This window comes from Mixophyes fleayi, chromosome 9, assembly GCF_038048845.1.
Source record: "Mixophyes fleayi isolate aMixFle1 chromosome 9, aMixFle1.hap1, whole genome shotgun sequence".
In the NCBI taxonomy this organism is placed as follows: Eukaryota; Metazoa; Chordata; class Amphibia; order Anura; family Limnodynastidae; genus Mixophyes; species Mixophyes fleayi.
The window spans coordinates 56,174,731-56,202,587 of NC_134410.1; the positions used below are offsets into that span (position 1 = coordinate 56,174,731).

The window sequence follows — 27,857 nt, forward strand, 5'->3', positions numbered from 1 at the left end:
TTTTTTCTGTTCATATTTATGGAAATTCTAGTATGTTAATGATATAGCTTTATTTCTTTCTAGTGACAGAAGCATAAACTAGACAGGCATCTTTATTTCTCTCCCTCTTTCTTTTCATTTAATCTTTTTTTTCTTTCTGAAGCTGGTGTGTGAATGTTTAATATTATGCTAGAAACATTATTGCAGTATGGTCTCATGTTAAGGGAGGAGCCTTGATAGAAAAGAAAGTAAACATTTAAAATAACACAATTTATTAAGAGATTATTTCCACTATTGTGTTTCGACCTTAATGAAGTGTTAGATTTGACATACGTACTACACTTTTACTTGTCTAGGCTGTGCGATCATATCATCCCACCTAATATTTTCTATTTGTTCTGATTAAAAGATACTTATTTCAAAATACTACTAAAAGAAACTTCTTTATTTTTTGAAATAAAATGTCCTAGTTACACTAAGATGCGAAGCCATGTGATTGTGCATATGGATCAATTGCTCTGTGGCAATCGCTCCATAGTTGACTTGTATATTTGTTAAAGAAACTTTTTTAATACATTTTTCAGATATTACATGATTTAATTGTTATTAGTCTACGCTTGAAGATTTTTGATAAAATATATATAAATTTTTTAGAAATGCTCGTTAATGGCATTCGTGCAGGCAGCTAACACCATGTGATCAGTGACAGCCTGAGGTCCGGTAATGGGTCAGGAACCAGTTCATTCCATTATTGAACCAATGATTACTCCTAAACATATAATCTAAAGCTTCCACATGTCGGGACATCCTTGTATTACTAAGGATATCCACAGTTCACATGTCTGCTGCAGTATTGATAGGATCCGGTGCATGTATTGTACACATAAAAATATTCAAACTGTGATCCAAGTTTTCCGTTTCTTTTAAATACATAATCATAATGTAAAAAAGAAAATCTGCTGCATGGTTATTGGCACAATACTAGAATAGCTCTTGACCAATATAACTGTATAGAACCGCTTATATACAGAGAATATCAGTATTTCGCTCATCCTCCATTACTGCTATAATGCTATTATGTCACCACATCCTTGTATAACATTTTCAGCTTGTAATTTGGTAGATGTTTTTTTGCAGTTGAAATATTGTTTATATTCCTCCTTTAGGGTGTTTTAACTTGGACCCAAATAGAGTTTTGGATATCATCTTGGAAGTGTATGAGTGCAGACCAGACCATGATGATTTCTTTGTACCATTAATTGAATCTTATATGGGCATGTGTGAGCCTCAGACACTCTGCCACATCCTTGGATTTAAATTCAAGTTTTATCAGGTAAACCATATGATTTATCTTCAAACAGCTGTTGTACAGCACTGAAAAGTATACCACTTGTTCATTGTTATATTTCTACTAAATGGGAACTTTATTTTGCAGGAACCTAATGGAGAGACTCCCTCATCTTTGTATAGAGTTGCTGCTGTTCTCTTACAACAGAATTTAATTGATCTAGAAGATCTTTATGTACATGTAAGTTCAATTTAAATATATAGTTAGGTTTGAATTTTTAATAATTTAATATGATTATTTCTTCATGTTACAAACAAAGTGTACTTTACAGAAGTGTTTATACATTGTGCTTCTATCATTAAAGGCACAGTAACGTCTTAGGCTCTCTCATGTGCAATGTACAATTAAGCTTTGTTACACACCAGTTTTGTTGGCTCTCTGTAAATGTTCTATGAGGTATCAGCAGAAATAATAAGATTTAAGGCCAGACATCAATGTTGAGCCTCATCCCTCTGGTGCCATTGACTTATTTTTATTTAAAGAGACATTCAGCAGTTTTTGAATGGGAATTTAATGACCATATTTTAAGATACTGACACAAGATCTCTTCATTTGTATTATGTCACAATTGGTGTCATGGTGGAGATTTCTTGTTTTGGTTTGCTGGTCACCTATTTTCTTATCTCTTTACGATCTTGTTTGCAAAGTAACATAAAATTGTGTTACTTGTATTTTTGAATTTAAATAAATGTGCAATTTTAGACTTTTTGTTTACTTAATATTTGTAATGTTGTGTTTTAGCTTCTACCATTAGATAGCAGCATTCTTGAAGAACACAAGAGGGAGCTTATAGAAGCCAAACAGATTGTGAGAAAACTAACGTTGGTAGTTCTGTCTTCTGAAAAATCTGATGAAAAGGAGAAGGAGAAAGAAAAGGATGAGGAAAAAGCAGAGAAGGTAAAAGCTGTGTGTATAAAATGTAAACAGCTGGCAATCACAATAAATTGTCACTTAAGTCTAACATAAATTGATACTCAATTTATCTTGTAAAGTTCACATGTATATGTATGAGTGCTTATATGTGTATGTTAGTATTTTGACCATAATGTTAATAAATAAATTATACATGTATACATACAAATAGCATGGCACCAGCACAGGGCTGGCCAACCAGTCAGAGACCAGGAGCCCAAAAATATCTATAGGTACTGCAAAGAGCCACTTTACCCTTTATATGTGTGCATATACATATACCCAGTATAAACATGCGCTTACATACCATACACACATACTTTAAAAATATAACATAATTTACAATATCTTGCTAATCAAAAAAAAAATATCCTACATTGCGAAATTGTTCAGAATAATCATAAAATCAGCATAGCTCTGCACAGCTATTAACTTACTGCTGTGCCCAGTGGAGGAGGGTTCAAAATGCTACTTATACTCTCTCCACAGTAGCTCACGCTGCTTCTGTATCCACAATCCCTCAGACCTCTTTTCATTGGATTTACCCACATGTGATCAGATCACTCCAGCCCCTTACATACACATTAGCCTCTGCACGTCATCAGACCTCTTTGAATGCAGCCAAATCTACCCACATGGCCCAGAAAGGCCCGCTAGATATTCCCACACACTCATCAGACCTGCCCACATCCCTTACATGCCCATCAGACCTTCCTACCTGCCACAAGATTCGCCACATGCCCCTTACATGCCATCAGACCTTTCCATATGCCCTTTATATACCCTTCAGCCTCCCCACGTGCCATCAGATGTCCCCACATGCCTTCAGATCTCTGCACATTCTTCATGCATGTCATCAGACCTCCACACATACCCCTTATACGCTAATCAACCACCGCACATGCTATCAGATAAACCCAAATTCCCCATACATGCATCACATCACATCACCCCATATACTACATGCCTGCCAAACCAAAACTCCCCACATGCCTACAGACCTACATACATTCCACTACATACTCCTCCTCCTTCCCTGATTGAATGGTTTGTGACACTGTAACCTCCCTGGGTTGTTCAGAGGGGGTCACAAGACATGGCTGCTCTGTCAGTTGATCAGCTAAATGTTTTCCAATCTGCCGGTGCCTGGACAACTATACTTTGTTTATGCTCCCGGCCAGGAACCACATTTAAAAGCTCAAAGAGCCACAGGTTGGCCACTGCTACATTAACAGGACTTGTAGAAATCGAAAACATGGCAAACAATTTCTTAACACATTGATGTTTCACGCTGGTACTGAAATGTTGATGTGCTTTCTTAACATTTTTTTTTACCTTGAGTGTACAACTACATGTGAGTGCTATGCTATTTCAGAATTCTACTTTGATTACATACACAAGATGTTTGTCACTTTACGGTATTTGTTTCACTGCATCTTGTCTTCTGTAGGAATTGTTAAATGTCTGACAGTGTTGTTCAGTGGGCTTACTGATGAGAATGTACACAGAGTGTTATTTTCTAAATTGCTTCTCCTCTCTTCCTGGCTTGGTTAGACAAAACTGAGGTCTGAGCTGCAGAGGAGGGGCATAGTAGGGGAGGAGAGTAGAGATCAAATAAATTGATAAAGTGCCTAAACTCCACACCCACTACTATACCCCCCCACTGCTCGTTTGTAGGGGAAGACTGCTGGCAAAGGTGCTAGGCAAGTGAGCCAGGCTGCTGATTACCTTGCTACCTTGCGCAGGGACCCAGAGTGAAGGAAGCCGACGGGCTATTCACCCTTCTGGATCTTAGGTTCGATCCCCACGCAGCATCTGTAAAGGAATTAAAAATAAAAAAGTGAAAACCTAAATCTAATTAAAGTGTAGGCAGGACCCTATACCAAAGTGACCTATCTCCTAGGCACTTAGAAAAAAACTGATGTCTGAGCTGAATAGGAGAGGCATAGTAGGGGAGGAGTGTAGGAAACAAAAGTTAATAAGTGCCTGAACTCCTAGTCCCACCTACTATACCCCCAATGTCTCGCAATGTCCCCCAATGGAGTAAGAGAAATTGATTTTACGGTGAGTAAAAATCTTCTTTTGCATACATGAAGTATGTGTTTCTTCCCTCCATTGTCACAATGACAAAAAAAAGTTCAGATCATAGACAGCAGTCAGTGACTAAGACTTCTGGGATTCTAATTGTGACTGGATGGGATTACTTTGGCGTCCGGCCTGTGGGTGGTCCCTGGGAGAGAGATTTTACAGAGATTATCAGGGTTTCTTTCTCAGTCAGTAGCCGACTATTACTGACCACTCCTACTGGTGTCATTTGACAATTGCCGACTGTGAGTGTCAAGCTGCGCCGGCACCTGGAACCTCTTCCTTCTGGGTAACTGGTATCTGTTGCAGTGCCTTGTTGCTGTGGGCAGGATATTTAATATGCATTAGTTCTCTTGGGTAGCTGGCAGACAATAAGAAAATCAATACACTTACAATGATGTACAGCAGGTGCACTGCGCAAATAATATGTAGAAATTTATTCAAGAAGTTAATTTCTATGTGATCTGGCCGCAATAATAAAACAGGCGGGCGTAGTTCGTTGATTTCCATTTCAGTTTTTCATTTTTATACCACTCGTCATATCTGTAAGTCAAATATTAAAGAAAAATTTGCCTTGGTGATTGTGTGCTACTGATATGATTTGTTGTAATTGCTAGCTATGATATCAAAATATCAATCCGTACTGTTTACAAACCACTGATTTTGTTGGTCTTTAAGTGATTTGTAAATGCCAAAAAAGAATAATGAAATGTTTTCTAAGGTTGTTTGAGAGTAATAGACTGAGAGTTTGCTGAACAAAAGGAGTTGAGAAATTCCATAAACAGAGTTCTTAGAGAGATAAATTTCCATAGTGCAATTAGCATTATAGCAGCCAAACAGAAAGGACAAAGAAAGTGCATCACATGTGTAGCTGCTGATTTCTAGACAGGCGGAGGAACTACAAACTTTTAAAGAGAGACTGATATATTTTAATACACATTCGTATTATAGGTGTGTCATTAACATTTATTGAATGAGTAAGGTGCACACTTATCATATACTTCACATTTTCAATTTAATTCACATCATGTTACTATATTTATTGAAACTACTAATAATTATTAGATATCTGCCTACATATACTAGATTAAGAAGAATGTTGTCGGACTCCGATTATCACAAAGGAATGTGCCTTAAATGCCTACAGAATAGCAGCTTTTGTAAACAAATAGGGATATCCTAGTTTACTAATTTGGGAATGACATTCTGCAGAATGTGATAACTAGTAAAATACTGATGTAACTGCAATATAATGTCTCTTTTCAGTTAACACATCAGTGTCTCTCATACTTATGTTTGTGTTAACCCCCCACCCCCCCAAAAAAAAAAAAACACACACAACTTTTTTATACTGACAAAACTGGTTCCAGACCATCCCTATAAACTTTTAAATTACCTCTAGTGTTTTTTATTCTGGTTTTTCTGATACTTTTCTTACGTTCTTTTAAATTGGTTTGTGTGGAATGATTTCATGGTTTGTTTAGTTTAGTGCCGTGAATGTAAATACAATTGCAGTACGATACACAAGAGGCAGCACAAATGAGCAGAACCAAGATGCTAATTCATATTTTATTGTTGAAAGAAGCGTAATTTGATTATATGCGGAGTTGTAAAATTAACATCTCGCAAAGAGAAAGTTTATTATTTAGAACATGTCACAATATTTATTACTTATGCTGATTTGTAATTCGATAACCTTTTCACTACTAGGTAAATAGTTTCAAGTGTGCAACTTCTGATTTTTGTTTTTAAGCATTGTTATAGATATGTATCAGATGCAAATTATTTTTTGCAGTTTACTGTAGCCTTTCAGGATAAAAAAAAATAACCTAATCTTGCTGCATTTATGGCTTTCATTTTTTTTCTAAATACCCCCTTTAAAATGAATATGCACCTCCATTTGTGGGATAGCAGATTTTGTTTATATCCTGAATAATAAGAATGAGTAACAATGGGAATTTCTTAGTTGTACTGGGTCATTCCACATCAAATAAACACTATTTTTGAAAAAAAATCTACCTTACAATATAATTTCGATTAAATTTGGTATTATAAAGTATAGAAAACCGCTATATATTAGGATGATGTTACAATTTATTTAACAAAAATAGCTTTTAACTTTTATTTAAATTGCAGCTGTAGCTCGCGTAATTTAGGTGGAGAGTTGGGCAAGGTCCCATTTTAAGCCTTTTATAGGCTTTTGCATGATGTATAGCACAGCAATATGTTTCAATACAAATTATAAATGTGAAATTTTCCAAATTTTCTTTTTTTTTCTTTTCAAAAAGCCACTTTTTGAAAAACATCTAAAACAATTGTTCATACTGTTAATAAATCACACATCAGTACCTGCCCTTACAGTCTAAATTCACACACACACACACACACACACACACACACACACACACACACACACACACACACACTCAATTTGTTAGCAACCAATTAACCTACTAGTATGTTTTTGGAGTGTGGGAGAAAACCGGTGCACCTGGAGGAAACCCACCCAAACACGGGGAGAACATACGAACTCCACACAGATAAGGCCATGGTCGGGAATTGAACTCATGACTCCAGTGCTGTAAGTCAGAAGTGCTAACTACTGCACCAGTATCATCTGCTACAAGAGCTTCAACTTTTGAGTGATTCATGAAAATTGTATTTGAGGCACTACATATCTAGGAAAATCAACAAAACATAATTTTTTCCAGTTCCCTTCCTTAGTGGAATGCACGTTGCTCTTCAGGTGTGTTTAGGGATGAAATTATCTAGAAGGCGCCTGCTCCCATTTCTGCGCAGGCATGCAAACTTAAGAGGAAAGATACTCCACGTGAAAGACACTTCAATTGTGTTGAATAGGCAGCCTTTTACATTTTCCTGGACCAGTACAAGTAGTCCAGGGACAGGTCAGGATTCAGAGGCTATCTAGGCTCTCAACACATCCCTTCAAGAGCTAGGAGCATCCCCTGTAAAAGCAAAAAAAGCAAAATACAAGCAGTATTCTGCAGAAAAGATTTGTTGAAGATTGAAAATTTGTTCAACCATAAAACATAGTTTTTCATAGTTTTCTGAGAGTGATAGTGAGGCTCCAGATGAATCCGTATTTAGCAACCTCAAAGCTCAGTTCAGTAGTTTAGCCAGCAGGAAAAAGAATCTTATGATTTTAACTTATTTGCCTGAATCATGGAGTGTGAATGGATAAAGGGATCCAGATCAGAAACCAGGAAAAAAGCCTTCCAGCATAATCTGCACATACTATTTTTTTTTTTTTTGAAAGTGATAACATTAGCAAGGCCATGCATGGTAAAAGATTTTGTATCAATGAAGGATAGCAGTGGTCGCAAAATTCTAAAAAGAGGCTCATTCTGTGTAACTTAATGGAGGCATATAGTTTGTTTAAAGACCAGTTCCCAACATGCAAGTCCTTTTTGAAATTTGCAGAGCTTTCACCAAAAAACTATTTAGGAAGGTCAGAGTGGTGTACACACACACACTGTGTGTGTACGATCATCAGAATGTGGAACTTGTGATATAAAATGCTAGGTTGGCCTCGTTAACAAATGGAAAAATTAAAAAATACAAAGACTGTCCTTCAAAGGTGATTTGCAACTCGGCATCAATTAACTCACATGGGGGACTATGCATGTTGTCCTGGTATTGCAGAAATCACGATCTTACTTGAAGCATTTGATGAAAATGTCACGTTCCGCCTATGGATATCTGCCAGGTGCACTTTTGTGACAAACTTTCTGTGCTGATTCAACATGACTTTGTGGCAAAAGAACAAGTTCATTCTTGAACCATATTAAAGAAAACTTAAAAACCTCAGAATTTGCAATTACGCTTGACTTTGCTGAGAACTACTCATTTGTCGTGCAGGATGAGTCCCAGAGCGATCATTGGACCAGTGCTCAAGCTACAAGTCTCCCATTTGTGGTATATTGCAAGGGAAAAACAAAAACTGAACATCTTCGCTCTGTTTCAGACTGTATGAAAAAACACTGTGGCAGTCTACTGTTTCCAGAGGAAAAGACAAAATTTGAGTAACCACCAAAAAAGATTTTCTACTTTTATAATGGGTCAGTCACACAATTTAAGATAAGAAAATGTATGCTCTCATAAAGATTATTTTGCAATAGAAGCAGAGTGGCATTATTCAGTGACTGCGTGTGACAAAAGGCCTTGTGATAGTGTAGGTGGTACAGTGAAGAGGTTAGCATCCCGAGCAATGTCCATGAGAGAATCTGATTCTTACACTACAACAAATTTTTGACTGGGCTGAGGAAAACATTAGAGGAATGCATTTTCCTTTCTCAGCACAAGAACATATTGAGACAGCAGTATTTCTAGATGATCACTTCAAAAAAACACAGTAACAATTCCTGGGACCCAGAAATTCCATTCTTTCATACCTGCAGCATCTACAACAAATATCTATGTGAAGACATCTTCCTTCTCACAAAATTCATTGGAACAAACAGTGACAACATTCCAAGAAAATCTCCCACTTGCCAACATTAGAGGGTATGTAACTGCTGTCTGAAATGAAATGGTAGCTCGCATTTATTCTGGAGAAGGATGAAAATGTTGAAGTGAAAGTGAGAATCCTTCATCCAGGTGGTCAATCGCCATCTTTTTCATACCCAAGGAAGCCGGATGTTTTATGGTAGATATTCTGTGTAAGGTAAATCAGTTGACGCCAACAGGTCAAATGTATACCCTTCTGAAATGGAAATACTAAAAACAAATGAGGCCTTCAGCTGGTTCCAACCCATCAAGTAGCACCATCCATCTAGAGCAGCAGCATCAAATAGTAATGATCTGTAGTAAGTTTTCCTAAAAAATGCGAAAGACATAAAACTCAGTACGTTAATACTGAAATATTTAAAATACTGTCATCGTACAGAATATACATCAAAGAGATTGTTTAATGTGATAAATTAAAAGTAATGAACAGGCCTAGATCTCATTTTCATTATTTTAACAGTCCAAAATGAAAGCTCTTGTAGCAGATGATCCCATCATGGTCCCAAAATAAAACTTAGGTGATTTTATTAACAACAGTAAGAACAATTTTCTTAGATGGCTTTTCAAAATTAAAAAAACGAAAAATTAATTTATTTTTTTTATTGAATCATACTACTGTGTTGTATCATAAGCGGTTTAAAATGAGACCTTGCCCCAACTCTAGCTCAGTTAGGTGAGCTACAAATGCAATAAAAAAAAATGTTAAAAGCAAATATTTCCTTAAATTGCAACTTTAAAGGCATTTAACTTCAAAACCAATGTACACATCAGCCTAAGATTTGTGAGTTTTCTTTACACCCATGGTGTCATTGAGACATTGGGATATAGTAGGTGGGACTAGGAGTTTAGCCACTTGGGTGCGCATTGGGTGGGTGGGTGCGCAGTGTCCCCCAATGGAGTAAGAGAAATCGATTTTACGGTGAGTAAAAATATTCTTTTCTTTTTCCTACCATTGGGAGATACTACGAGGCATTGTGTACATACCAAAGCTGCCTCTAAGGGAAGGAATGCTCTGGAATGGCTGCACGCAATATTCTGCGTCCAAAATTCACATCCGCGTGTGCAAAGCCATGCAATCTGTAGAAGTTTGAAAATGTGTGGACAGATGACCATTTTTTTCCCCTCTGCATAGCTGCTTTGCCGAAGCCCCATGGCGGTCCGCCCAAGGTGCGCCAACAGCTCTGGTAGAATGAGCCTTTAATGATACTGGGACGGGCTGAGATGTCTGGACATAAGCCAGAGAAATAACGGACCTTATCCAGTGGGCAAGGGACTGCTTAGAAGCTAGCCAACCTCGCTTCTGTGCATTGTAAAGAAGAGCAAAGACCTGTTTGTTGAGGCACCATTCTCCTCAGTGAACCCTCTGCCTGCTGAGGAAGTCTGCTTCCCAATTTTCCATGCCCGGAATGTAAATGGCTGATAGGTTGGGAACATGACGCTCCGCCCATGCCATGATTCTGGCCGTCTCCCGCATGGCCCCTACACTGCGGTTTCACCCCTGGTGATTTAGATACGTCACGTCCATTGTTCGACTGAATTTGGAGAGGCTTCCCTGACAGGAATCTCTGTGCCTGTCGTTGTCCTGTACACCGCTCTGAGTTCTAGGATGTTGATTGGGAGAGTTGCCTTCTGGGGGGACCAGAGACCCTGAAATCTCGGGGGCCTTGTCACCCCTCCCCAGCCTAACAGACTTGAGTCTGTCGTGTCTAAGGTCCATGTCGAGGCACTCAAACACTGATGCCATCGTCCCCAGGACGATGGCGTCTGAGAGGTCTCGCTCTGCCATAGAAGGGTCCTGGTCTTGCACAAGAGTGAGGACCTTGTTTCCCTGTAAGTATACTGAGTCACTATATCGAACAAAAGTCCCAGGAATCGCATTCGCTGTTGGTGAATGAGAGAAGACCTGGGTTAATTTAGCACCCACCCATGTGCTTCCAGAAATTGCATTGTGATCTGGATATGAGATAAAAGCGACGCTGACAGCGCCTTCAGAAGAAGATCGTCCAAATAGGGTACTATTGTGACTCCCTTCTGATGCAGGAGCCCCGCCGTGATCTTGGGATGGTCGCTAGGCCGAAAAAAGGAAGGGCCTTGAACTAAAAGTGGGAGTTCCCTACTGCAAAGCGGAGGAGACAATGGTGTCCCCTCCACATAGGAATGTGTAGGTAGGCATTCTTGATGTCTATGGAGGCCAGGAACTCTCCTTGCTCCATTCCGACAATGACAGTCCGAAGGGGCTCCATCCGGAACCTTTGAGGGTTTACCTGCTTTTTGAGAGACTGATTTAAAATTGTACGTAATGATCCATCCTGATTTGGCACCAGGAAAAGGCTGGCGTAAAACCCTTGACCCCTCTCCTGCATTGGAATTGGAAAAATAACCCAGGCTACTAGCAAATTCTGGATTGCCTCCTGAAGTTCTCTGCGCCTGAGCGGTCAAAGGGGGATTGCCGTAGTGAAGAACCTCTGTTGTGGGAACTGGACTAGGTCTATGATATAGCCCCAGGATACAATCCCTCGTGTCCAAACGTCTGTGGTGTAAGTCCACCACTGGCCCTGGAAATGAAGACGTGCCCCCACCACAGAATCCCCTGGGGAAAGTCTGTCACGCAGCGGGCTTGTCATCTGGTCTCGAGGTTCCTCGTCTAACCATCCTAAGCCAATCCTATGCCCCTGGGGGCATAGGATTGGCCTCTGGACGGAGTACCACGGCCCTGGGCAAAGGAACGAAAGGACCAAAACTGTCCCTGACGTGGTCTATTGGAGCCCATGGGTAAAGCACTGCCTTTTCCCCCCTGTGGCCACCTGGATGACCCTTTCTAACTCTGAACCAAACATAGTAACCCCATGAAAAGGTAAACCTTCTAAAACTCTTTGATTCAGCGTCCGCTTTCCAAGGTCGTAACCATAAGGTAGAACGAGCTGAGATTCTCTGCCAAATTCTCTGCTATCATTATAGCAGAGAATTTGGCATTCACTGACACAACATCCATGGCTGCCTGTCCTACGTAATCTGAAGTGTCCAGGATATGCTCGGCCAAAGACGGTTTCTGCATGTGGGACGTTGGCTTGAATACCCTTAACCAGCAGTTCGGCCCAATGCTGTATAGTCTTGTTAGCCCAGGCAACCGCCATCGTGGGTCTAAACATGCTGCCTTCCGCAATATAAACTGAGCGGAGCGTCTGATCACACTTGTTATCAGTGTGGTCCCTAAGAGAAACCCGCTCCTGAGTTGGGATAGCCAAAGATGAAGACAAACGTGCCACAGGGGCGTCAACTCTAGGGGAGGCCTCCCATTTAATGGAGTCCTCTGCCGGGGGAGGGTAAAGACACTTAAATCTACCCGGCATCATAAACTGCTTATTTGACCTCTGCCATGTGTCAGAAACCATCTCCGTCATCTGAGGGGATGGGGGAAAGGCGGCCACCTGCGCCTAGGTCTTTTTGAACAAGGAGAACCTTGATGGGGCCGTCGGCTCTGGTTCAGCAAAACCCAACGTATGTCTGATACCCTGAATGAGGTTATCAACATTATGGGCACGGACAGAACCTACCAAACTAAGTGAGTCCTCCTGCAGATCAATGTCTAATTCATCCTCCTCCTCTGAGGAATGGTCTGAATCATGATCACGGCCCTGAAATGCATCAGTAATGATTCTCTTCGCCCTGTGGGATACTGTAAGCAGTCGTTCCTCTTCCTGAACTGATTCGGACTGAGAAGACGTGCCTGTGGCCGCTAGTGATTGTGTAGAGGTGTTGGAAACACAAACTTCACGTACCTCTGCGGACCGTATCACCACCCGGGTGAGTTCCGCCATGGATGTTTGTGTATTAGCTGAGCTGGGGTGCATTGCTCCTGGATCTCTGCCTCGCAAGCAGTGCAGCGAACATCCTGGTTAGGCTGTCCAACAGATAATTTGATATTCCATTTGACACATGTATAATGCAGCGCAGACATACCAGAGGATCCCTTATTTTTGGACGTCCCCTTCTCATACATCTTAAAAATGTATGCAGATTAAATACAATATAAAAAGGAAATATTGTTTCCTTGAAGACTAGGTAAGTCTGAGAGCTAGAGTCTGACTACTAATCAAAAAGATTCTACCTCTATACCAGGTAAATCTTTGAAAATACACCAATCTCAAGACATTGAAAACAATAGTCCTGATTGTGAAAACAGCCTAAAAGGAATAAGTCTTCTCAAAATATTACAATTAGAATACAATGATACCAGTTGAGGAGAGGCAGAGCAGGGGTGCAGCATAATGATTTTACGGGTTTCAGCAATCCAAGATGGCATATCCACACCAAGAGGTAGGGAGGCTGACCTTCCTACAGACCTCCGTAAAAATGGCTGCCTCCGTGATTCGCCGATGCCTGTGTATGGCAGTCGGCGTGAAAGGAGTACAGGCAGGAGCCTATACCAATATACCAACATGACCTATCTCCTAGGCACTTAAAAAACTGAGGCTACAGGAGAGGAGTGGCATAGTAGGGGAGGAAAATTAAGTCAAAGTGCCTAAACTCCTAGTCCCACCTACTATACCCAGTGTCTCGCAGTATCCCCCAATGGTAGGAAAGAGAAATCATATTTTTCTACTGCAGCACAATAGGCTTCATCCACATATCGCCTGAAAGGCCTCCTATCTTCCCAACTATCCATGCGCTTATGTCTTCAAACAGGTGCCCTTGTACAAAAGTAATTTTAGGCTGTCGCAAAGACAGTTTGCATTTCAATTTTGCTCTTCTGTAAATGAGCCTTTTGTGTGTGATTACTTGTTCACAATACAGGTGCTTATGTGTCAAGTTTGGTTATGTTGTCATTGAAAGTCTGATGGTACAGAAAGCTGACAATAAGTTTTGGCTGAAATCTTTAGATCTGTTAAGTTTTTTTAACAGCATGTACAGGAAGATGATGTTGGACTAAAGTATGTGCTTTCCTCTGTACAAAGCAAAATTATTCATAGAACATTGTGCTCTTTTTGGCGCTATGGTGAATCTGAATGATCGTCTCAAAAGCACAAATAAAGTTAAATTAAATGCTGTCACAAAAATTTCTAGAAGTGATTTATACAGCTAAATTGTGGAAGTGTTATATTACAGCCACAGTTTCGAGAACGCACTAAAGGGAATACATGTACGCTATAAGCAGCTTCTCACAGCCCTTAAGATTTGCACAATTATGAAGACTTTTTTTCTAGCTTTTTAGATATAAATGTAATCTGAGAATATGGTGTGTTATCGAGAGATGAAAGTCATTTATCTGTGTTCAAAGAAATGCTTTCTGTAATGCTATGGGATTACTCGGTCACTGAAATTAATTTGTTTGCAGGCTCCTGACAACCAGAAGCTTGGTTTATTGGAAGCACTGCTGAAGATTGGAGACTGGCAGCATGCTCAAAATATAATGGATCAGATGCCTCCGTTTTATGCCACATCACATAAGCCTATAGCGTTGGCACTGTGTCGCCTTATCCATGTAACAATTGAGCCTCTGTATCGAAGGTAAGTTCAATATTAATCTTGTAGTTAAACATTTAGATTGATTAACTTAACATTACAAAGATATATTTTTAACTATTGTACGTACAGAAGTGAATTTACTTTTAAGTTATTTTTTCATTGGAATATCTTCATTTTAATAATAAAATAAAGACTTTTTCCTTCAAAAAATGAGCCTAAATTGGTCATCTATCATAGATAATTCCATCCTTTTTTGTTAATTTTAGTTTTACAAACACAGAGAGAACACCTTAAAGTTGCAATCCCACATAAGTTTTCTTTAAAGGGCAAACGAATTGCCTCTAATGCCATATTATTTTCTTAGTTGTCTTCCTACAAATTATTCTCTCAATTCAAAACCACTCTGATGTGCTTACGAGAGTGACTGCCAGTCACACTCAGACTCTCAGCTTGGGATGGCAGAGAGGGGAGGATTTTTACAGTGCAGGTAGAGCTCAGTGGAGTGTCCCAAAGCCTCTTTGCTCAATACTAACAGAGCCGTAACTAGAAATTTTAGATTACTATGCAGGAGAGAAAGCTGCTGCCCCCCCTTCCCTCATTGAAACCTGCAAGAGATGATGCACTGCCTGAGGAGGCTTGTATAGCCCTTTACAAATTCTGTACTCAAGCACTGCACTGCACTACTCTGCCCTGCCTGATCTTGCAGATTTGACTTCCGGTGCTGTAGCTGATATCTTAAGCTCAGTTACTGATTGGCTGAATACTGGAACAGTGAGGGCCAGTTTTAGAAAAGATGGTTACTGTTCATCTCTTTGAATTTCTCTGATCAGTGAGTGAACCCTGCACCCATATTTAATAATTACACCTCCTTCCTCCCCCAACCATCCAGACATTAAATTAGTAGTGTGTTTCTGTTTAATAAATAGGCCTCATTCCACTGAAGTGTCCCCAAAATTAAATTTAAGTAATTTACTTTTGGGGACACATTCAATTAATAAAAATGTTAATAGAATTAAATTTTCCCTAATGAACCCTGACATTAATTTATTAGCCCAACATTTACTCCTCATTGCATATAGACACCCTCCCAACCCTACATTACCCTACATTACATTAATAAACCCACCAGCCTCAATAGAATATTAATACCACACAAGCCCACATTTTAATATCTGAACCAGCTCCCCAAAAATCTTGCTGCTTTCCAGTTTTGGACGGAGATACATTCAGGGACAAGTCCTTCCCCCATCAGCTCACTTTCCTCTCTGAAGTAGGGGGAAGAGAGATAGAGGAGGGAAGAAAACCTCTCTCTGATCTGTAGCATATAGAACAAGGTGGTTGGTCCTGTTGGAGCTGCCAGCCACCAGAAGCACTGTAATCGATGTGAGGTACAAAAAATAAGTCATGTGTTGGAGGGAGCAAGCTGCCATGGTAGTCACATCGCACTGTTTTTTCTGGCTGCTAATAATAATTTATGATTCTGCACAAACAAATGAAAGATGGGTGTCGCCAAGCTTCTTCTGGCTGCCACTGTGGTTTTATGTAAAACACAACGGTTTTTTTTTTTCCATGGAATTGCTGCTTTAAGTTTTTTTTAAAATGTAGTGGAACTTCAAGAGACGCATGAACAATGACTCATGCCCATTCATGTGCTGCCCAGTTTAGCTAGACACATCCCATTTCCTTTCATCTTTGCTGTCAAATACATGTCTAACACTAGCAAGTGGTCCAACATTTTTAACTAGCCGAGTCCAGGGAGGTGTATGCAGTATTTGGTAAGAGAATCTGAGTGTTTACAAGCTGCGTATATCAAGTAATTGAAAAGCATTGAGTGTGTGTTCTCATTTTGATTTTTACATTTTTGTACTTTCTACACCAGACATTGACCGTTGTTGTTATTTACTATTATTATTATTTTTTTGTGCGACTAGTTAACATTCTGTTATGGTTACTTATATTTTGAGGGTATGTATGCTAGTTTTTGCCTTCAGTTTTTAGGAGCAAAGTGTAGGAGAGTTATGAAAAAAAATTCAGGAAAAATTACTTAACTGAAAGGGTAGTAGATGGCTATCCGTGCCTTCTAACAGAAGTGTTTTGAGTCTGATACGGTAATGAATAACAAACATACTTCAAATAGACCTGAGGCTAGTCCATACATGCCAACTCTCCCGGAAAGTCCGGGAGACTCCCGAAATTCGGGTCAGTCTCCCGGGCTCCCGGGCAAGCTGGCATTTCTCCCGCATCCCAATCTCACCGAGAATCGCGTCATTTGACGCGATTCTCTGTGAATCACGCCATTTTGGATGGCGGGACAAGGCCAATCGCGTCATTTTGGCCCCGCCCCCCGCATCGGAAATTAAGGGTTTTGCGGGGGCGGGGCCAAAATGACGCGATTGGCCTCGTCCCGCCCTCTAGTCACGCCCCCTCTCCCGGAAACAATTTTCCGGGAGTTGGTAAGTATGGGCTAGTCTAAATGTGGTAACCATGAAGTATCAAATATGGTCTGAGGTTCTTGGCAGTAAAATGGGCAGACTAGCTCGCCCATGTGGTTCTTATCTGCTGCAAAACTTTGTAAAAGCCATCATCTATTTTGTACAGAGGAAATTTCCAGCTCTGTGTCAACCTTATCACAAAAGTTTTGTGTGGCGTAGCAATCCTCTTTCCACAAAATGGTAAATAAATGTAGAATTTAGCATGTTTCTTTTTAACTTATTTCACTGAGCAGCACACTCAGATGACTCCGTAAAATTTGTTGTGATATTTTTTTTTTTTTCCGTGACGACAAAATGGTGGTTACTGAAATACATTTACCACATACTAAGTTATTGCTTATCTGCAATATCCAAGTTTGTGGGTTGTTAATGATTTCTAAAGAAGTTTGTAGTAATACTGTGTGAACATTTTTGTTGCTTGACAATCAAATCGGTGAATAATTAAAACACACGGGGCGGTAAAGAAGTCTGCTGATGAAAATTTACCACCACGCCTATCAATTTTTTTTTTATCTGCTACATATGATATGTTTAATTCTTTGTGTCACACATTGGATATGTAAAATATGATTAACCTATCTTACTAGTCAACTGTTAGAATGTGCATGTAATGAATTTCTTGTTTTGTTTCCTAGGCTGGGAGTGCCAAAGGGTGCCAAGGGATCTCGGGTTTTCCCCATGCACAGCCAGAGGGCTCCCAAACCAGTGGAATGTTTTGACGATTTAAGAAGAGATGTTTTCAACATGCTTTGTTTCCTGGGCCCACACTTAGCACATGATCCCATTTTGCTGGCAAAAATTGTCAGACTTGGCAAAGCATTGATGAAAGAGGTTTGTGTCTTGCTTTTATGCTAACTAGAGTTTACACTGTATTGAGACCTGCTTTGTACCTGACATTGCTATAATTTAGGATGTGGGACATTGTTCTTGTCAGTAAGGGCTTATTTACAAAGACATCTGGATTTTGGCAGCTTTTCCTTATACTGCGATGTGTGAATACCGCTTCAATTAGCTAAAATAGGAATCATTAATGATTAAATGAAATGGATCACTAGTGCACAGATTTGTTTTTGTCTGTTACGTGATGGACCAACAGTGGCTCATTAATGCCTGTGTACATCACTGATCCATTCCAAATGGGGTTCAACGATCTGTTTTTTTTGCTCCTTTTCAATTTGTGCACTCTGGAGCGATCATAAGCCCATGACCAAGGACCCATGCATGGGAGTCCTTAGTTTGGATCTTCAATTTAATTTTTTTTGTGCAGGAGATTATATACAGTCAAGTCTGTTTTTGTTTTTATTATTATTGGTTCTTCATATTTTAGCATTCTATTTCAGACTTTCCTTAAAGATTGACCCTCTGTTCCATAAATAGCATAATGGTCACTAAATGCTTGGTTTTCACTTCACTGACTATTAAGAAATTGGTTGGGGTGGTTTATTCATACAATACAGAAATGGAAGTTGCTCAATCGATTTATAGGTTTATAGCAGGTGCTTGAAAGGGTGGGGTTATATTCAAAGGAACAAACGTAGACAAAAAATCCCAGAGCACACTGCTATAACCAGCAAAGGAGCTGCTATTTCTACTTGTACATAAAAAATGCAGAAATCTCAATTCCACACATTTGCAAATGTATGGAAAGTCACCCATCCGCCACTTCACGTCACTTCTGCTAAATGGGTGGTCCTAAATGTAAACAGTCAGAGTCCCTACATTGGACCATATGTGTTTTTAAATTGAGAGCGAAGAAGTACCCCAAAAAACCTCCAAATGGCAATACAGCAGCAGCACTCCTCATCAGCTACTGATAGCAACATGCCTCTCAAACAAAAAATAAAGAATGGAAGTTGCTCAATCGATTTATAGGTTTATAGCAGGTGCTTGAACGGGTGGGGTTATCCTGAAAGGAACAAATACGTAGTGGTTTATACATAAGTAGTTTTTTTGCGTTCTTGGGTGTCTGAATCTTTTTCTGGTTTGTCGCACACCCACTGATTTAGTGTTCAGTTAGTGTCATGTTTGCACAATGATGTTTTAGGTTGGTATGTATGTAAATTCACCTCCCAGAGTGCTAAATCTTCCACATGTACAATGTAGCCATGAAGAAGTCATACGTTGCCATGTCAGGCTCCTAAAAGTGCTGCTGAGATTGCATAAAATCTCCAGTATTTCTTTGTGTCAATAATGTCAGTCCTTGGGGCACTGCTGATTTGGGGATAGAAACCAACTTCGAAGCCAGGTAGAGGTAAAAGATGGGAATAAATTATAGATGTTTCTGGTAAACCTATGAAGAGCTACCAATGCATCTTAATAAAAAAGCAAATCTGCAATAAATATTATTTAAGAATGTTTAATCATATTCAAGTCTGGACTTGTAGTAAGCTGTTTAGCAATTCCTGTGGCTGAAACAAGTGTTCTCGTTGACGGCCTTGTATGTTGGTAGAAGAATTTTATATTGGATTCTATAAAAAAACAGGCAACCAATGTGGAGACTGACAGAGTAGCTCAGCAGATGAGGAACGATTTGCAAGGAGAAAATCAATTTAGCAGCTACGTGCAAAATATATTGTAGGGGTTCAAGTCTGACTTTGAGAAGACCAGTAAGGAGGGAATTGCAGTAGTCGAGATGCGGGAGATGATGAGTGCATGAATTAAGGTTTTTGCAGTGTCTTGTGTGAGATATGTGCGTATTCTGGAAATGTTCTTTAGATATATGTAACATGATTTAGATATAGAGTCGATATGGGGAATAAATGATAGTTGTGAGTCAAGGATTACACCTAGGCAGCGAGCTTGCAGGGTGGGATTTATGGTCATGTTATCAACAGAAATAGAAATGTCAGGCAGGAAGTTACTATTAGTTGGGTGGGAATATTATTAATTCAGTTTTTGAAAGATTGAGTTTGAGTTGGCGAGAAGACATCCAAGATGAAATGGCAGAAAGACAGTAATGCGAGACAGCACAGATGGTGAAAGATCAGGAGAGGATAGCTAGATTTGTGTATCATCCAAATCTAAGTTTGCCTCTGTGATTTCACACAGTTGTGTTTGCTATTTGCAGGGTTGATTTTACTTTGTGTATCCATTTTTTTCCTCTCCCTTTTCTGTCATATATGTGAAGGGGAGTAATTCCAGGTCTAAATCTGGAGATGTTTCATCAGTAACCTTTAATACTTGTGTAAAATCCAATCTGAATTGCCTAGTGGGCACATGATCATGAACGCCTTATGCGGACAGCATAGAGCAAAGCATCCTGGTCTACTAAGAAGCAGATTGCCAGGCCCCTAGACAACTTGTCTGCATGATAGCCACTCAGCTTGCCCAGTGTCAATAGTGGAGGGGCCTGTCTGCTTTTTTTTACTGGGGTCAGTGGTTCAATTCCAAATTTTTGGTCGGAACGTGCTGTGCATCGCAACTCTCTGAGCATGCCCAACCGAAGGGACAACTTGTCTCAATTGAATCAATGAGAAAATAGGATTTTTATACTTGCATTAAATCCTTCTCTATAAATCCATTGGGGGACACTGAGCACCAATCCATTTACACTCCATTTCTTCTGTTCAAACATATTACCTTGGTAAAACTTTCGAGGGGGTGGGGTGGGACTCTGATAGAAAAACAACTGAGTTCCCTGCAATGCAGGACAGAGATATAGAGATGGGTTGTGCTTAAGAAGTTTGATGTTATTTAAAGTGCCAGTGTCCTGATGGAGGCTTTGTATCTCTATGGCCCAGTGCCTAATAATGGATTCAGAGAGGTTTTAACAAAAGTATAAAAATCTCGTTTTCCCCATCCTCCTGTGGGCAATTTCTATGCACATTTCTCAGTGTATAGATAATTATGATGATGTTTACTTAGTGGAAAATTGGAATATTGGGTATTTTATCATGCATTTAGCTCACCTAGTTAAGAGGAAACTGCAAAGTGTGAAATTTGTTTTATATGGTCTTTTGTTCTCTGTTTCAGTCTGATGCAAATAAAGTAGAAGATAAAGAAAAAGTGGTAAGTATATTGAGTCCCAAACCACAGCAACGGAACTTCACTATCTATTTAGCAGTCGTATATCTGAAAATACTGAAAAGCAATAATAAACTAATAAAGAATTCTTCTTCAGTGAAGGATGATACGATTTTCTGGTGCTCAGGTTACGGTGCATGAAAGGTGTTGTGACATCGAACAAGCGATTGGATGTATGCTTTAACTTTCTGGAAACTTATAGAACATGACTGAACTCCTAATTTCTTCATTCTCCATAGGAGGCGTTGTTCAGTTGCTTGCTAAGCATTACAGACCAGGTTTTGCTGCCCTCGTTGACGTTAATTGATTGTAACGCATGTATGTCTGAGGAACTTTGGGGAATGATCAAAACATTTCCATACCAGTACAGGTAAGCTGTGAAAAAAGACAAGTAATTTCTAAAATGTCGTCATATACCTTTTTTTGATACTCTTCCCCCTGCCTTCCAGTAAGGTCTCATACTCACAGGTATTAATTACATGCACTTTACATGTATTCTACCATTATAAAAACGCTAGCAAACTTGTCTAAAAATAGAATACATTATTTTTTAAAGAACGCATTCCAACTTAAGTTTTTACTAACGTTTGGGTGCATAAGACCTTGTACCTACTGACTGTATTTTTTGCATGAAAATGCTCACGTGTGTGTGAGATTGTATGTCGCGTGGGTCTAAAAAATGTAAAGCTCTAAAAGTAGATAATTGGTTTAAAACAATAACAAAGTTGCTTTTTTATTTCTTTATTGAACATATAGAACAGACACTCACTCTTTGCTGGTTAATGTTTGTGTATGTTTAAGTATGTGAACCTTTAGCAACAATAACTTTAAACTGTCCCATACATCTGCTTGGTGGAGTTTTGGAACATTACTCTTTGGAAAACTCCTTTAATCCTAAGATATTCTGGGCTCTCTTGAATTGGCTTTTTTGACAATGTCCCGAAATTGCAGATAAGTGTAGTCAAAACTGAGTGGGTCTGGGCCTTTTCGTTTTTTCTGTCTAGAATATTTTCTTTTTCTCTTTAATTTATTCTATCACATACTGCCAATGGGGGACACTGTGACCATGGGGTATAACAGGTGGACCTGGAACTATGGCACTTCAATAGCTAAAAACTATTGTGTGTAGTACCTCCCCTATGCAGCCCCTTCCATTTGGAGTAGGGTGTCTTTTGAATAGGGTTCCTGCCCTACATTATTTGCTTTATAAGTTAAAGATAATATTAATAACCCTGATCTATAGCGAGAGGTCAGGAGAACCAGCCCAGGCACACCAGCAACGAGGTACGCTACCAGCGTCAGCTACCCAGAAGAAATGCTGGTAAGGAGTCCAGTGGTGGCAACTTTTGTAAGCCGCTCCTACTGCGGCAAGTGGGCGCATTTGGGATAACACAAGGGAATGGTGGCAAGGTAAGCCCTGCTGGTTCCCAGCAACAACGTACAGGGTGGCATAAGCAGTCCATCCTGTCACAGATTTCTGGTGGCAAGCGTCGGGAAAACCCTGGGTGGCTTTTCGTGCAGCAGTCAGGAGAGCCAAGTTATTCAGGAGAGGAATAACTGCAGCCAGGAGAACGCACAGAATGTCGAAGTACAGTAAAGTGTCCAGAGCGGACCTGAAGATACTGTGCCAAGCAAAGAACACAGCCACAAGGAGCAAAATGAAAAAGGCGCTGATAGCCTGGGATGCGCAGTATGGGTCAGCAGATAAGGAAGCTGACAGTGACCTGGTGGAGACATTAACTTCACACCCAGATGTAGCTGCAGTAACATCCCAGAACACAGCACCTGTATTCTGCAACAATCCTCTCCCACAGAGTGAACCAGTGATGCAAGTTCAACAGCGTGATGGGGGAAACTTTTCTATTCTAATATAGCAGCTGGGGTCCCTGGGAGATAAAAAAAAACTGAGGCGGAGCGGTTGCTTATGATCAAGTTGTGGGGCAATCGGTGGGCACCACCACCTCCAGCAACCTTGGATAAAGCGGCCTAGCTGGCGGATCAGTATGTGGCAGTGAGGCCACACTGGCAGAAACGCCAGGTTAACAGCCAACCCCAAAGGATTGTACAATCAGGGGGACACCCCTCTACTACTCACCCCCAAAAGCAAGGACTTAACCCTTCAGGTACCATTCGCCAGCCACCGCCCCGTCCTGTCCCAGGGAGTTATCAGAGACCACCAGAACCCAGGCTGGAGAAGAAGTGCTATAGCTGCGGGAATATCGGTCATTTAAGGATGGACTGTCCCACAGCCCCAACCCCCCTGACTCGTGCCCCTAATCCGAGTCCTGGGGCCCGGCTTAACTGGTGAAGGTGAGCCATTAGAAACTGTTTCCACCCCTGTCAGCCCAATGGAGTGTTGCGTGTCTGAAGGTGACTCAGCGGAGAGAGTCACCTATGTGTTCAAAAGACCCCCCCAAAAACATGTGGAGAAACCTGCAGCCGTTCCAAGTGGGACACCTGCAGGCTGAAGGACTGAGAGACTCAGGAGCCTCCATTACTGTAGGGAGTCCCCACCTTATTGATCCTGCTGCAGTATTGCAGGATCGCACTGACAAAGTTACTGTGGCAGATGGACTGGAAAAATAAGTGCTTGTAGCAAGGGTGTATCTGGACTGGGTAGATGGCAATTAGTTGCGAGAGTTTACCGTTGTTTATGGCTTCTCAACTGATGTGATTTTGAGCCACGATGTTGGGGGGGGTGGTGGTATTGTGACTGCATTTCTCAACTCTATTACCTGGAGTCAGGCTGCTAAGCTACAGACTTCAGGGTCTACACCTGCACAGCCCAGCCCAGAGGAAAAGACCACAGCTGCTACAACACAGCCATCATCTGCAACCACAGGCGGCCCAGAGGAAAAGACCACTTTTGCTATTTTTCAGGAAACGGCCAGCCCTTTGCCTCTGGAAAGACTACGTCCCCTAGCAACGCAGAGGATGTTGTCGCTTGCGAACCTGATCTTGTGACTGGTGCTCCTGTCCCTAGCAGTATGCCAGCTCTGGTGGTGAGTACAGCTGACCACAGTGACCCCCCCCCCTGTTGACTGACCCTAGTCACCCCAGCATAGACCCCCCTGCAGCGTATCCTGACTTAGACGATAGTGAGGGCCGCAGGGAAGAGTTCAGCGCAGCGCAGCTCTCTGCTCCCTCACTGGAAGGCATGAGGCGCCAGGCTGGTGGCAGTCTTCGAGGGAGGTAGGGAGTGTGACCTGGCGTAAAGGGTTATTGTACAGTGTAGCTAGGAGGTAGATGGGGATAAACCAGTCTGGGAACAAGTTCAACTGGTGGTACCACGGGGCTTTTGTGCGCAACTGTCAGTTGCCCATGAAATACCTTTGGCGGGACACCAGGGCAGAGATTGAACACTGAAGCACCTGACACAGAACTTTTTCTGGCCTGGAATGTCGGATGAAGTCCGGGCCTACTGTAAGTCCTGTGATGTGTGTCAGCGTCTTGGGCACCCCAGTGCTCATGCTCCCCTCAGGTCCTTGCCAATTATTGGGGAACCTTTTCAGCGAGTGGCTGTAGACATAGTAGGTCCCCTGCCTGTGCCCATGTCTGACACCTACCCCAAGCCCTGTATTAACGCTTCTGTAGATGAGTTAGGCAGCGTTCAGAGGACATTTCCAATTTTGGTAAGATTTGGGAAGATAATCTGGAGCAAATACGGATGGTGTTAGGGAAGATTGGGTGGGCATGTTTAACTGTTAGGGCAGAGATCTGCCAGATGGGGATGTCCGAGGTAAAGTACCTGGGTGATCGTGTGGGGGGAGGAAGGGTTAGGTCAGAACCAGCTAAGGTAGAGACAATTTGAGACTGGCCCCAGCCCACGACCCAGTTACTTGTACATGTTACTTTCTTAATGACTGCAGGGGACTACAGACGTTCTATCCAAGACTTTAGTACTGTAGCGAAGCCCTTGACAAATCTCACTAAGAATAAACTCCCCAAAGTTAACTGGACATCCGCTTGTGAGCTGGCATTAAAGGAAGCCCTGGTTCATGCTCCAGCACTGTTGGCGCTTAATTATGACAAGGACTTTATTGTGCAAACTGATGCATCACTGTATGGACTTGGAGCAGTACCTAGACAGGTTGGGCCAGATGGGCAGGAGCACCCTGTGGCCTAGTTGAGCAGAAAACTGCTAAACGGGCAGGTGGGGTATGCCACAGTTGAGAAGGAATGTTTGGCCATTGTGTGGGCAGTAAAAAAACTTCAACCTTAATTGTATGGACGACATTTTACTGTGGTGACTGATCATAATCCTTTAAAGTGGCTGCAACACACCTCACGGGAAAATAGCCGTTTGTTGCACTGGAGCCTTGCACTTCAAATTTATGACTCTGACATAATTCACAAGCAAGGAAATGCTCACAGCAATGCGGATGGACTGCCTCGGCAAGAAGAACCAGATCACCTCCGGTAACCCTAGGATACTGCGGACCAGGAGCCAAATCGTCGGACATGGCACCCTGGTTTCCGCATAGACGTGGGGGTGGGGGAGGGGGGGAGAGTGACTGGATCACATAAATAACTTATGGTATCAATTTATTAAGGGAAATAGGGCAGGGCGCTTATTTATATAAGTTGCCAATGCACTTATTTTTAATATTTCATATATTTTGAGATAGGAAATCGTTCTTTCTGAGACCATGGTAGAAATTAGTTTTTTCTGTTTTAACCTTACTAAAGCATATGCCTTATTTCTGATGTATATATCTGATACAATAGGTCTTTGTGGATAGAGGTCTTTTGTGTATTGTGATGTGGGAAACTGGCTTGTTTTTTGTTTTTGTTGTTCTGTTTGAATATGTATTCTGAACGGTCTGTAGAAAGGCCCCATGCTAATTAAGATCTTTTGATATGTCAAGGTCCAACATTGAAGGCAGGAACTTTTAATTAAGACTGGCTCCTGGATTCTCTGCATTTGAAAACCAGATTAGGACATCACAGCGTTTCTAGAATTTCACATATAAGTGTACATTTTGTTAGCTTGCAATGCGTGTAAATCCACGTTTGTGTAAATATGGTACTTCCTGATGCTAAAAATAGCCGGTGTCTGAAATGTATAAAAGGCACTAGCTTGTATGTGAAACTTGTTCTTCTGATTTCAACATTTGACCTGATCACTGAAGCAAGATGTTTATTTGCTCACACTGGTTCGTGATATCAAAGACCTGCTTGGAAACATCTTCAATATTGCTGTGTTCCTGTGACCTGCAGATTAGACCTTTAAAACTTATCCGTTCTCCGGCTGTCTGAGATTTGGACCCAAGCTTTTCCAGTACCACCGCTCTGCCTGCTACCCATGCAGCCTGGTCAGTGTGATAGGCCAGGGGGGATCAATCCACAGCAACCCTGATCTATAGCGAGAGGTCAGGAGTACCAGCACAGGTACACCAGCAACAAGGTACGCTAGCAGCGTCGGCTACCCAGAAGAAACCCAGTTCTGGATGCCGGTATAGGAGTTCAGTGGTAGCAGCCTTTGTAAGCACCTCCTACTGCGGCAAGAGGGCACATTTGGGATAACTAAAGGGAACGTGGCAAAGTAAGCCCAGCTGGTTCCCAGCAACAACAGATAGGGTGGCATAGGTGGTCCATCCTGTCAGTCAGTCCTTTCAGAGTTGGGGGTGGATCTTAGTCACCATGGATGCCAGTCTGGGTGGGGAGGGAGGTCATAGGTCCTTTCCAGTTTCAGGGACTTGGGCATTAATAACTCCTGAAGAGACTAATCAGTGTCCATGAACTAAGTGTTTTATAGGACTCTCTTAAGGAGTCTCTTAAGGAGTCAGGGGATTCTGGATGAAAAGCGCTTGAAAGTTCAGACAGTGCAACTGCGGTATCATATCTGAATTATCAGGGAAGGAACACACAGTGCCTTGACCATGCAGGGAGGCAGCATGAATCATGACCTGGGTAGAACACCATGTTCCAGTGATCAACTGTTTTCATTCCTGGGGTGGAGAATGGGGAGGCAGCTTACCTAAGCAGAACCAGAGTCCATCTGGGAGAATGGTCCCTTCACAAGAAAGTGTATGTTCAGTTGGTCTTGAGCTGGGGTCAGCCAGCAAATGATCTCATGGCGTCTTGCCTGAATTTTAATGTTACTCAGTTCTGCGCAAGATCCAGGGACTACAGGCGAGGTACACAGATGCCATGTCTTGTCCTTGGAGGTTTTGCCTGGTGTATCTTTTCCCACCGATCCTAGTGCTTCCGTGAGTATTATAGAAATAAAAAAGAGAACTGGCAGCTGCTGTTCTGGTGGCTTCCTGTGGCCCATGATCAGTGTCCCCTAATTGCAGGAAATAGAGAGTGGTATTTTTTGCTCACCGCAATACCTGCATCAATTGATGGACACTCTGCAACCTCCTTTGCTCGAACTGTCTAGTTAGTCCTTCCTCTGTTGGACTTTGGTACACAACTGAATTTGGCTCCAAGTAGAGGGGGCTATATAGGGGAGGTGCTGCACACTGAGCAGTTTTAGCTTTTGAAGTGGCCTAGATCTGGGTCCACCTGCAATACCCCATGGTCAGTGTCCCCCAATGGACTGGTGCGTAAAGAAATCCACTTTCTGTGATTACAGTTTGTTCAGGATCTAAGACTGCAAAGCAGTCCCCAAGCGTTGTACTCTTTCCATCAGACATCACGGTTGGGATGAGGGTCTTTTGGTGGAATGCAGTGTGATATGACAAATATATCTATGGAGGAAATCAATGTTTATTTTTCACTTATTTGTCCACAGAACCTCCTTTAAATAGTGTTTTAGATAATATTTGGCCAATTTTTCATTTTAAGTGGGTTTTGCTAGCTTCGTCGCCAGCTGTTTTTCTGAGGTACTTTGAAAATTTATCGACCATGGTATAATTCGCTTCTGCAAACTTATCCTAAAGAGTGGATTGTAATGAGGATAGCAAAGGTTTAGTTTTTCACATAGGAACCAGTCTTGAAAGTAATGCGAGGTTGTTATACAATTACACAATCAGTTTAGCTGATTATCAATGGTTTGCATTCTCTTTTCAAAAAAGTCA

The 27,857-nt window shown here is 41.3% G+C and overlaps 1 protein-coding gene across 3 annotated transcripts in view; it reads left to right on the forward strand.

Moving 5' to 3' along the window:
- Positions 1 to 27,857, forward strand: part of THOC2 (THO complex subunit 2) — a 100,480-nt gene that overhangs the window by 16,501 nt on the left and 56,122 nt on the right. For all 3 annotated transcript variants that reach the window (XR_012678875.1, XR_012678876.1, XM_075184369.1), the window contains exons 8-14: positions 1,146 to 1,312; positions 1,415 to 1,507; positions 2,069 to 2,224; positions 14,187 to 14,359; positions 17,445 to 17,640; positions 20,782 to 20,817; positions 21,072 to 21,202. Coding sequence is in view for 1 of the 3 variants with exons in the window: in XM_075184369.1 (XP_075040470.1) it covers positions 1,146 to 1,312; positions 1,415 to 1,507; positions 2,069 to 2,224; positions 14,187 to 14,359; positions 17,445 to 17,640; positions 20,782 to 20,817; positions 21,072 to 21,202 (952 nt within the window). In the remaining 2 variants the exon portion in view is untranslated. The remainder of the gene's footprint in view (positions 1 to 1,145; positions 1,313 to 1,414; positions 1,508 to 2,068; positions 2,225 to 14,186; positions 14,360 to 17,444; positions 17,641 to 20,781; positions 20,818 to 21,071; positions 21,203 to 27,857) is intronic.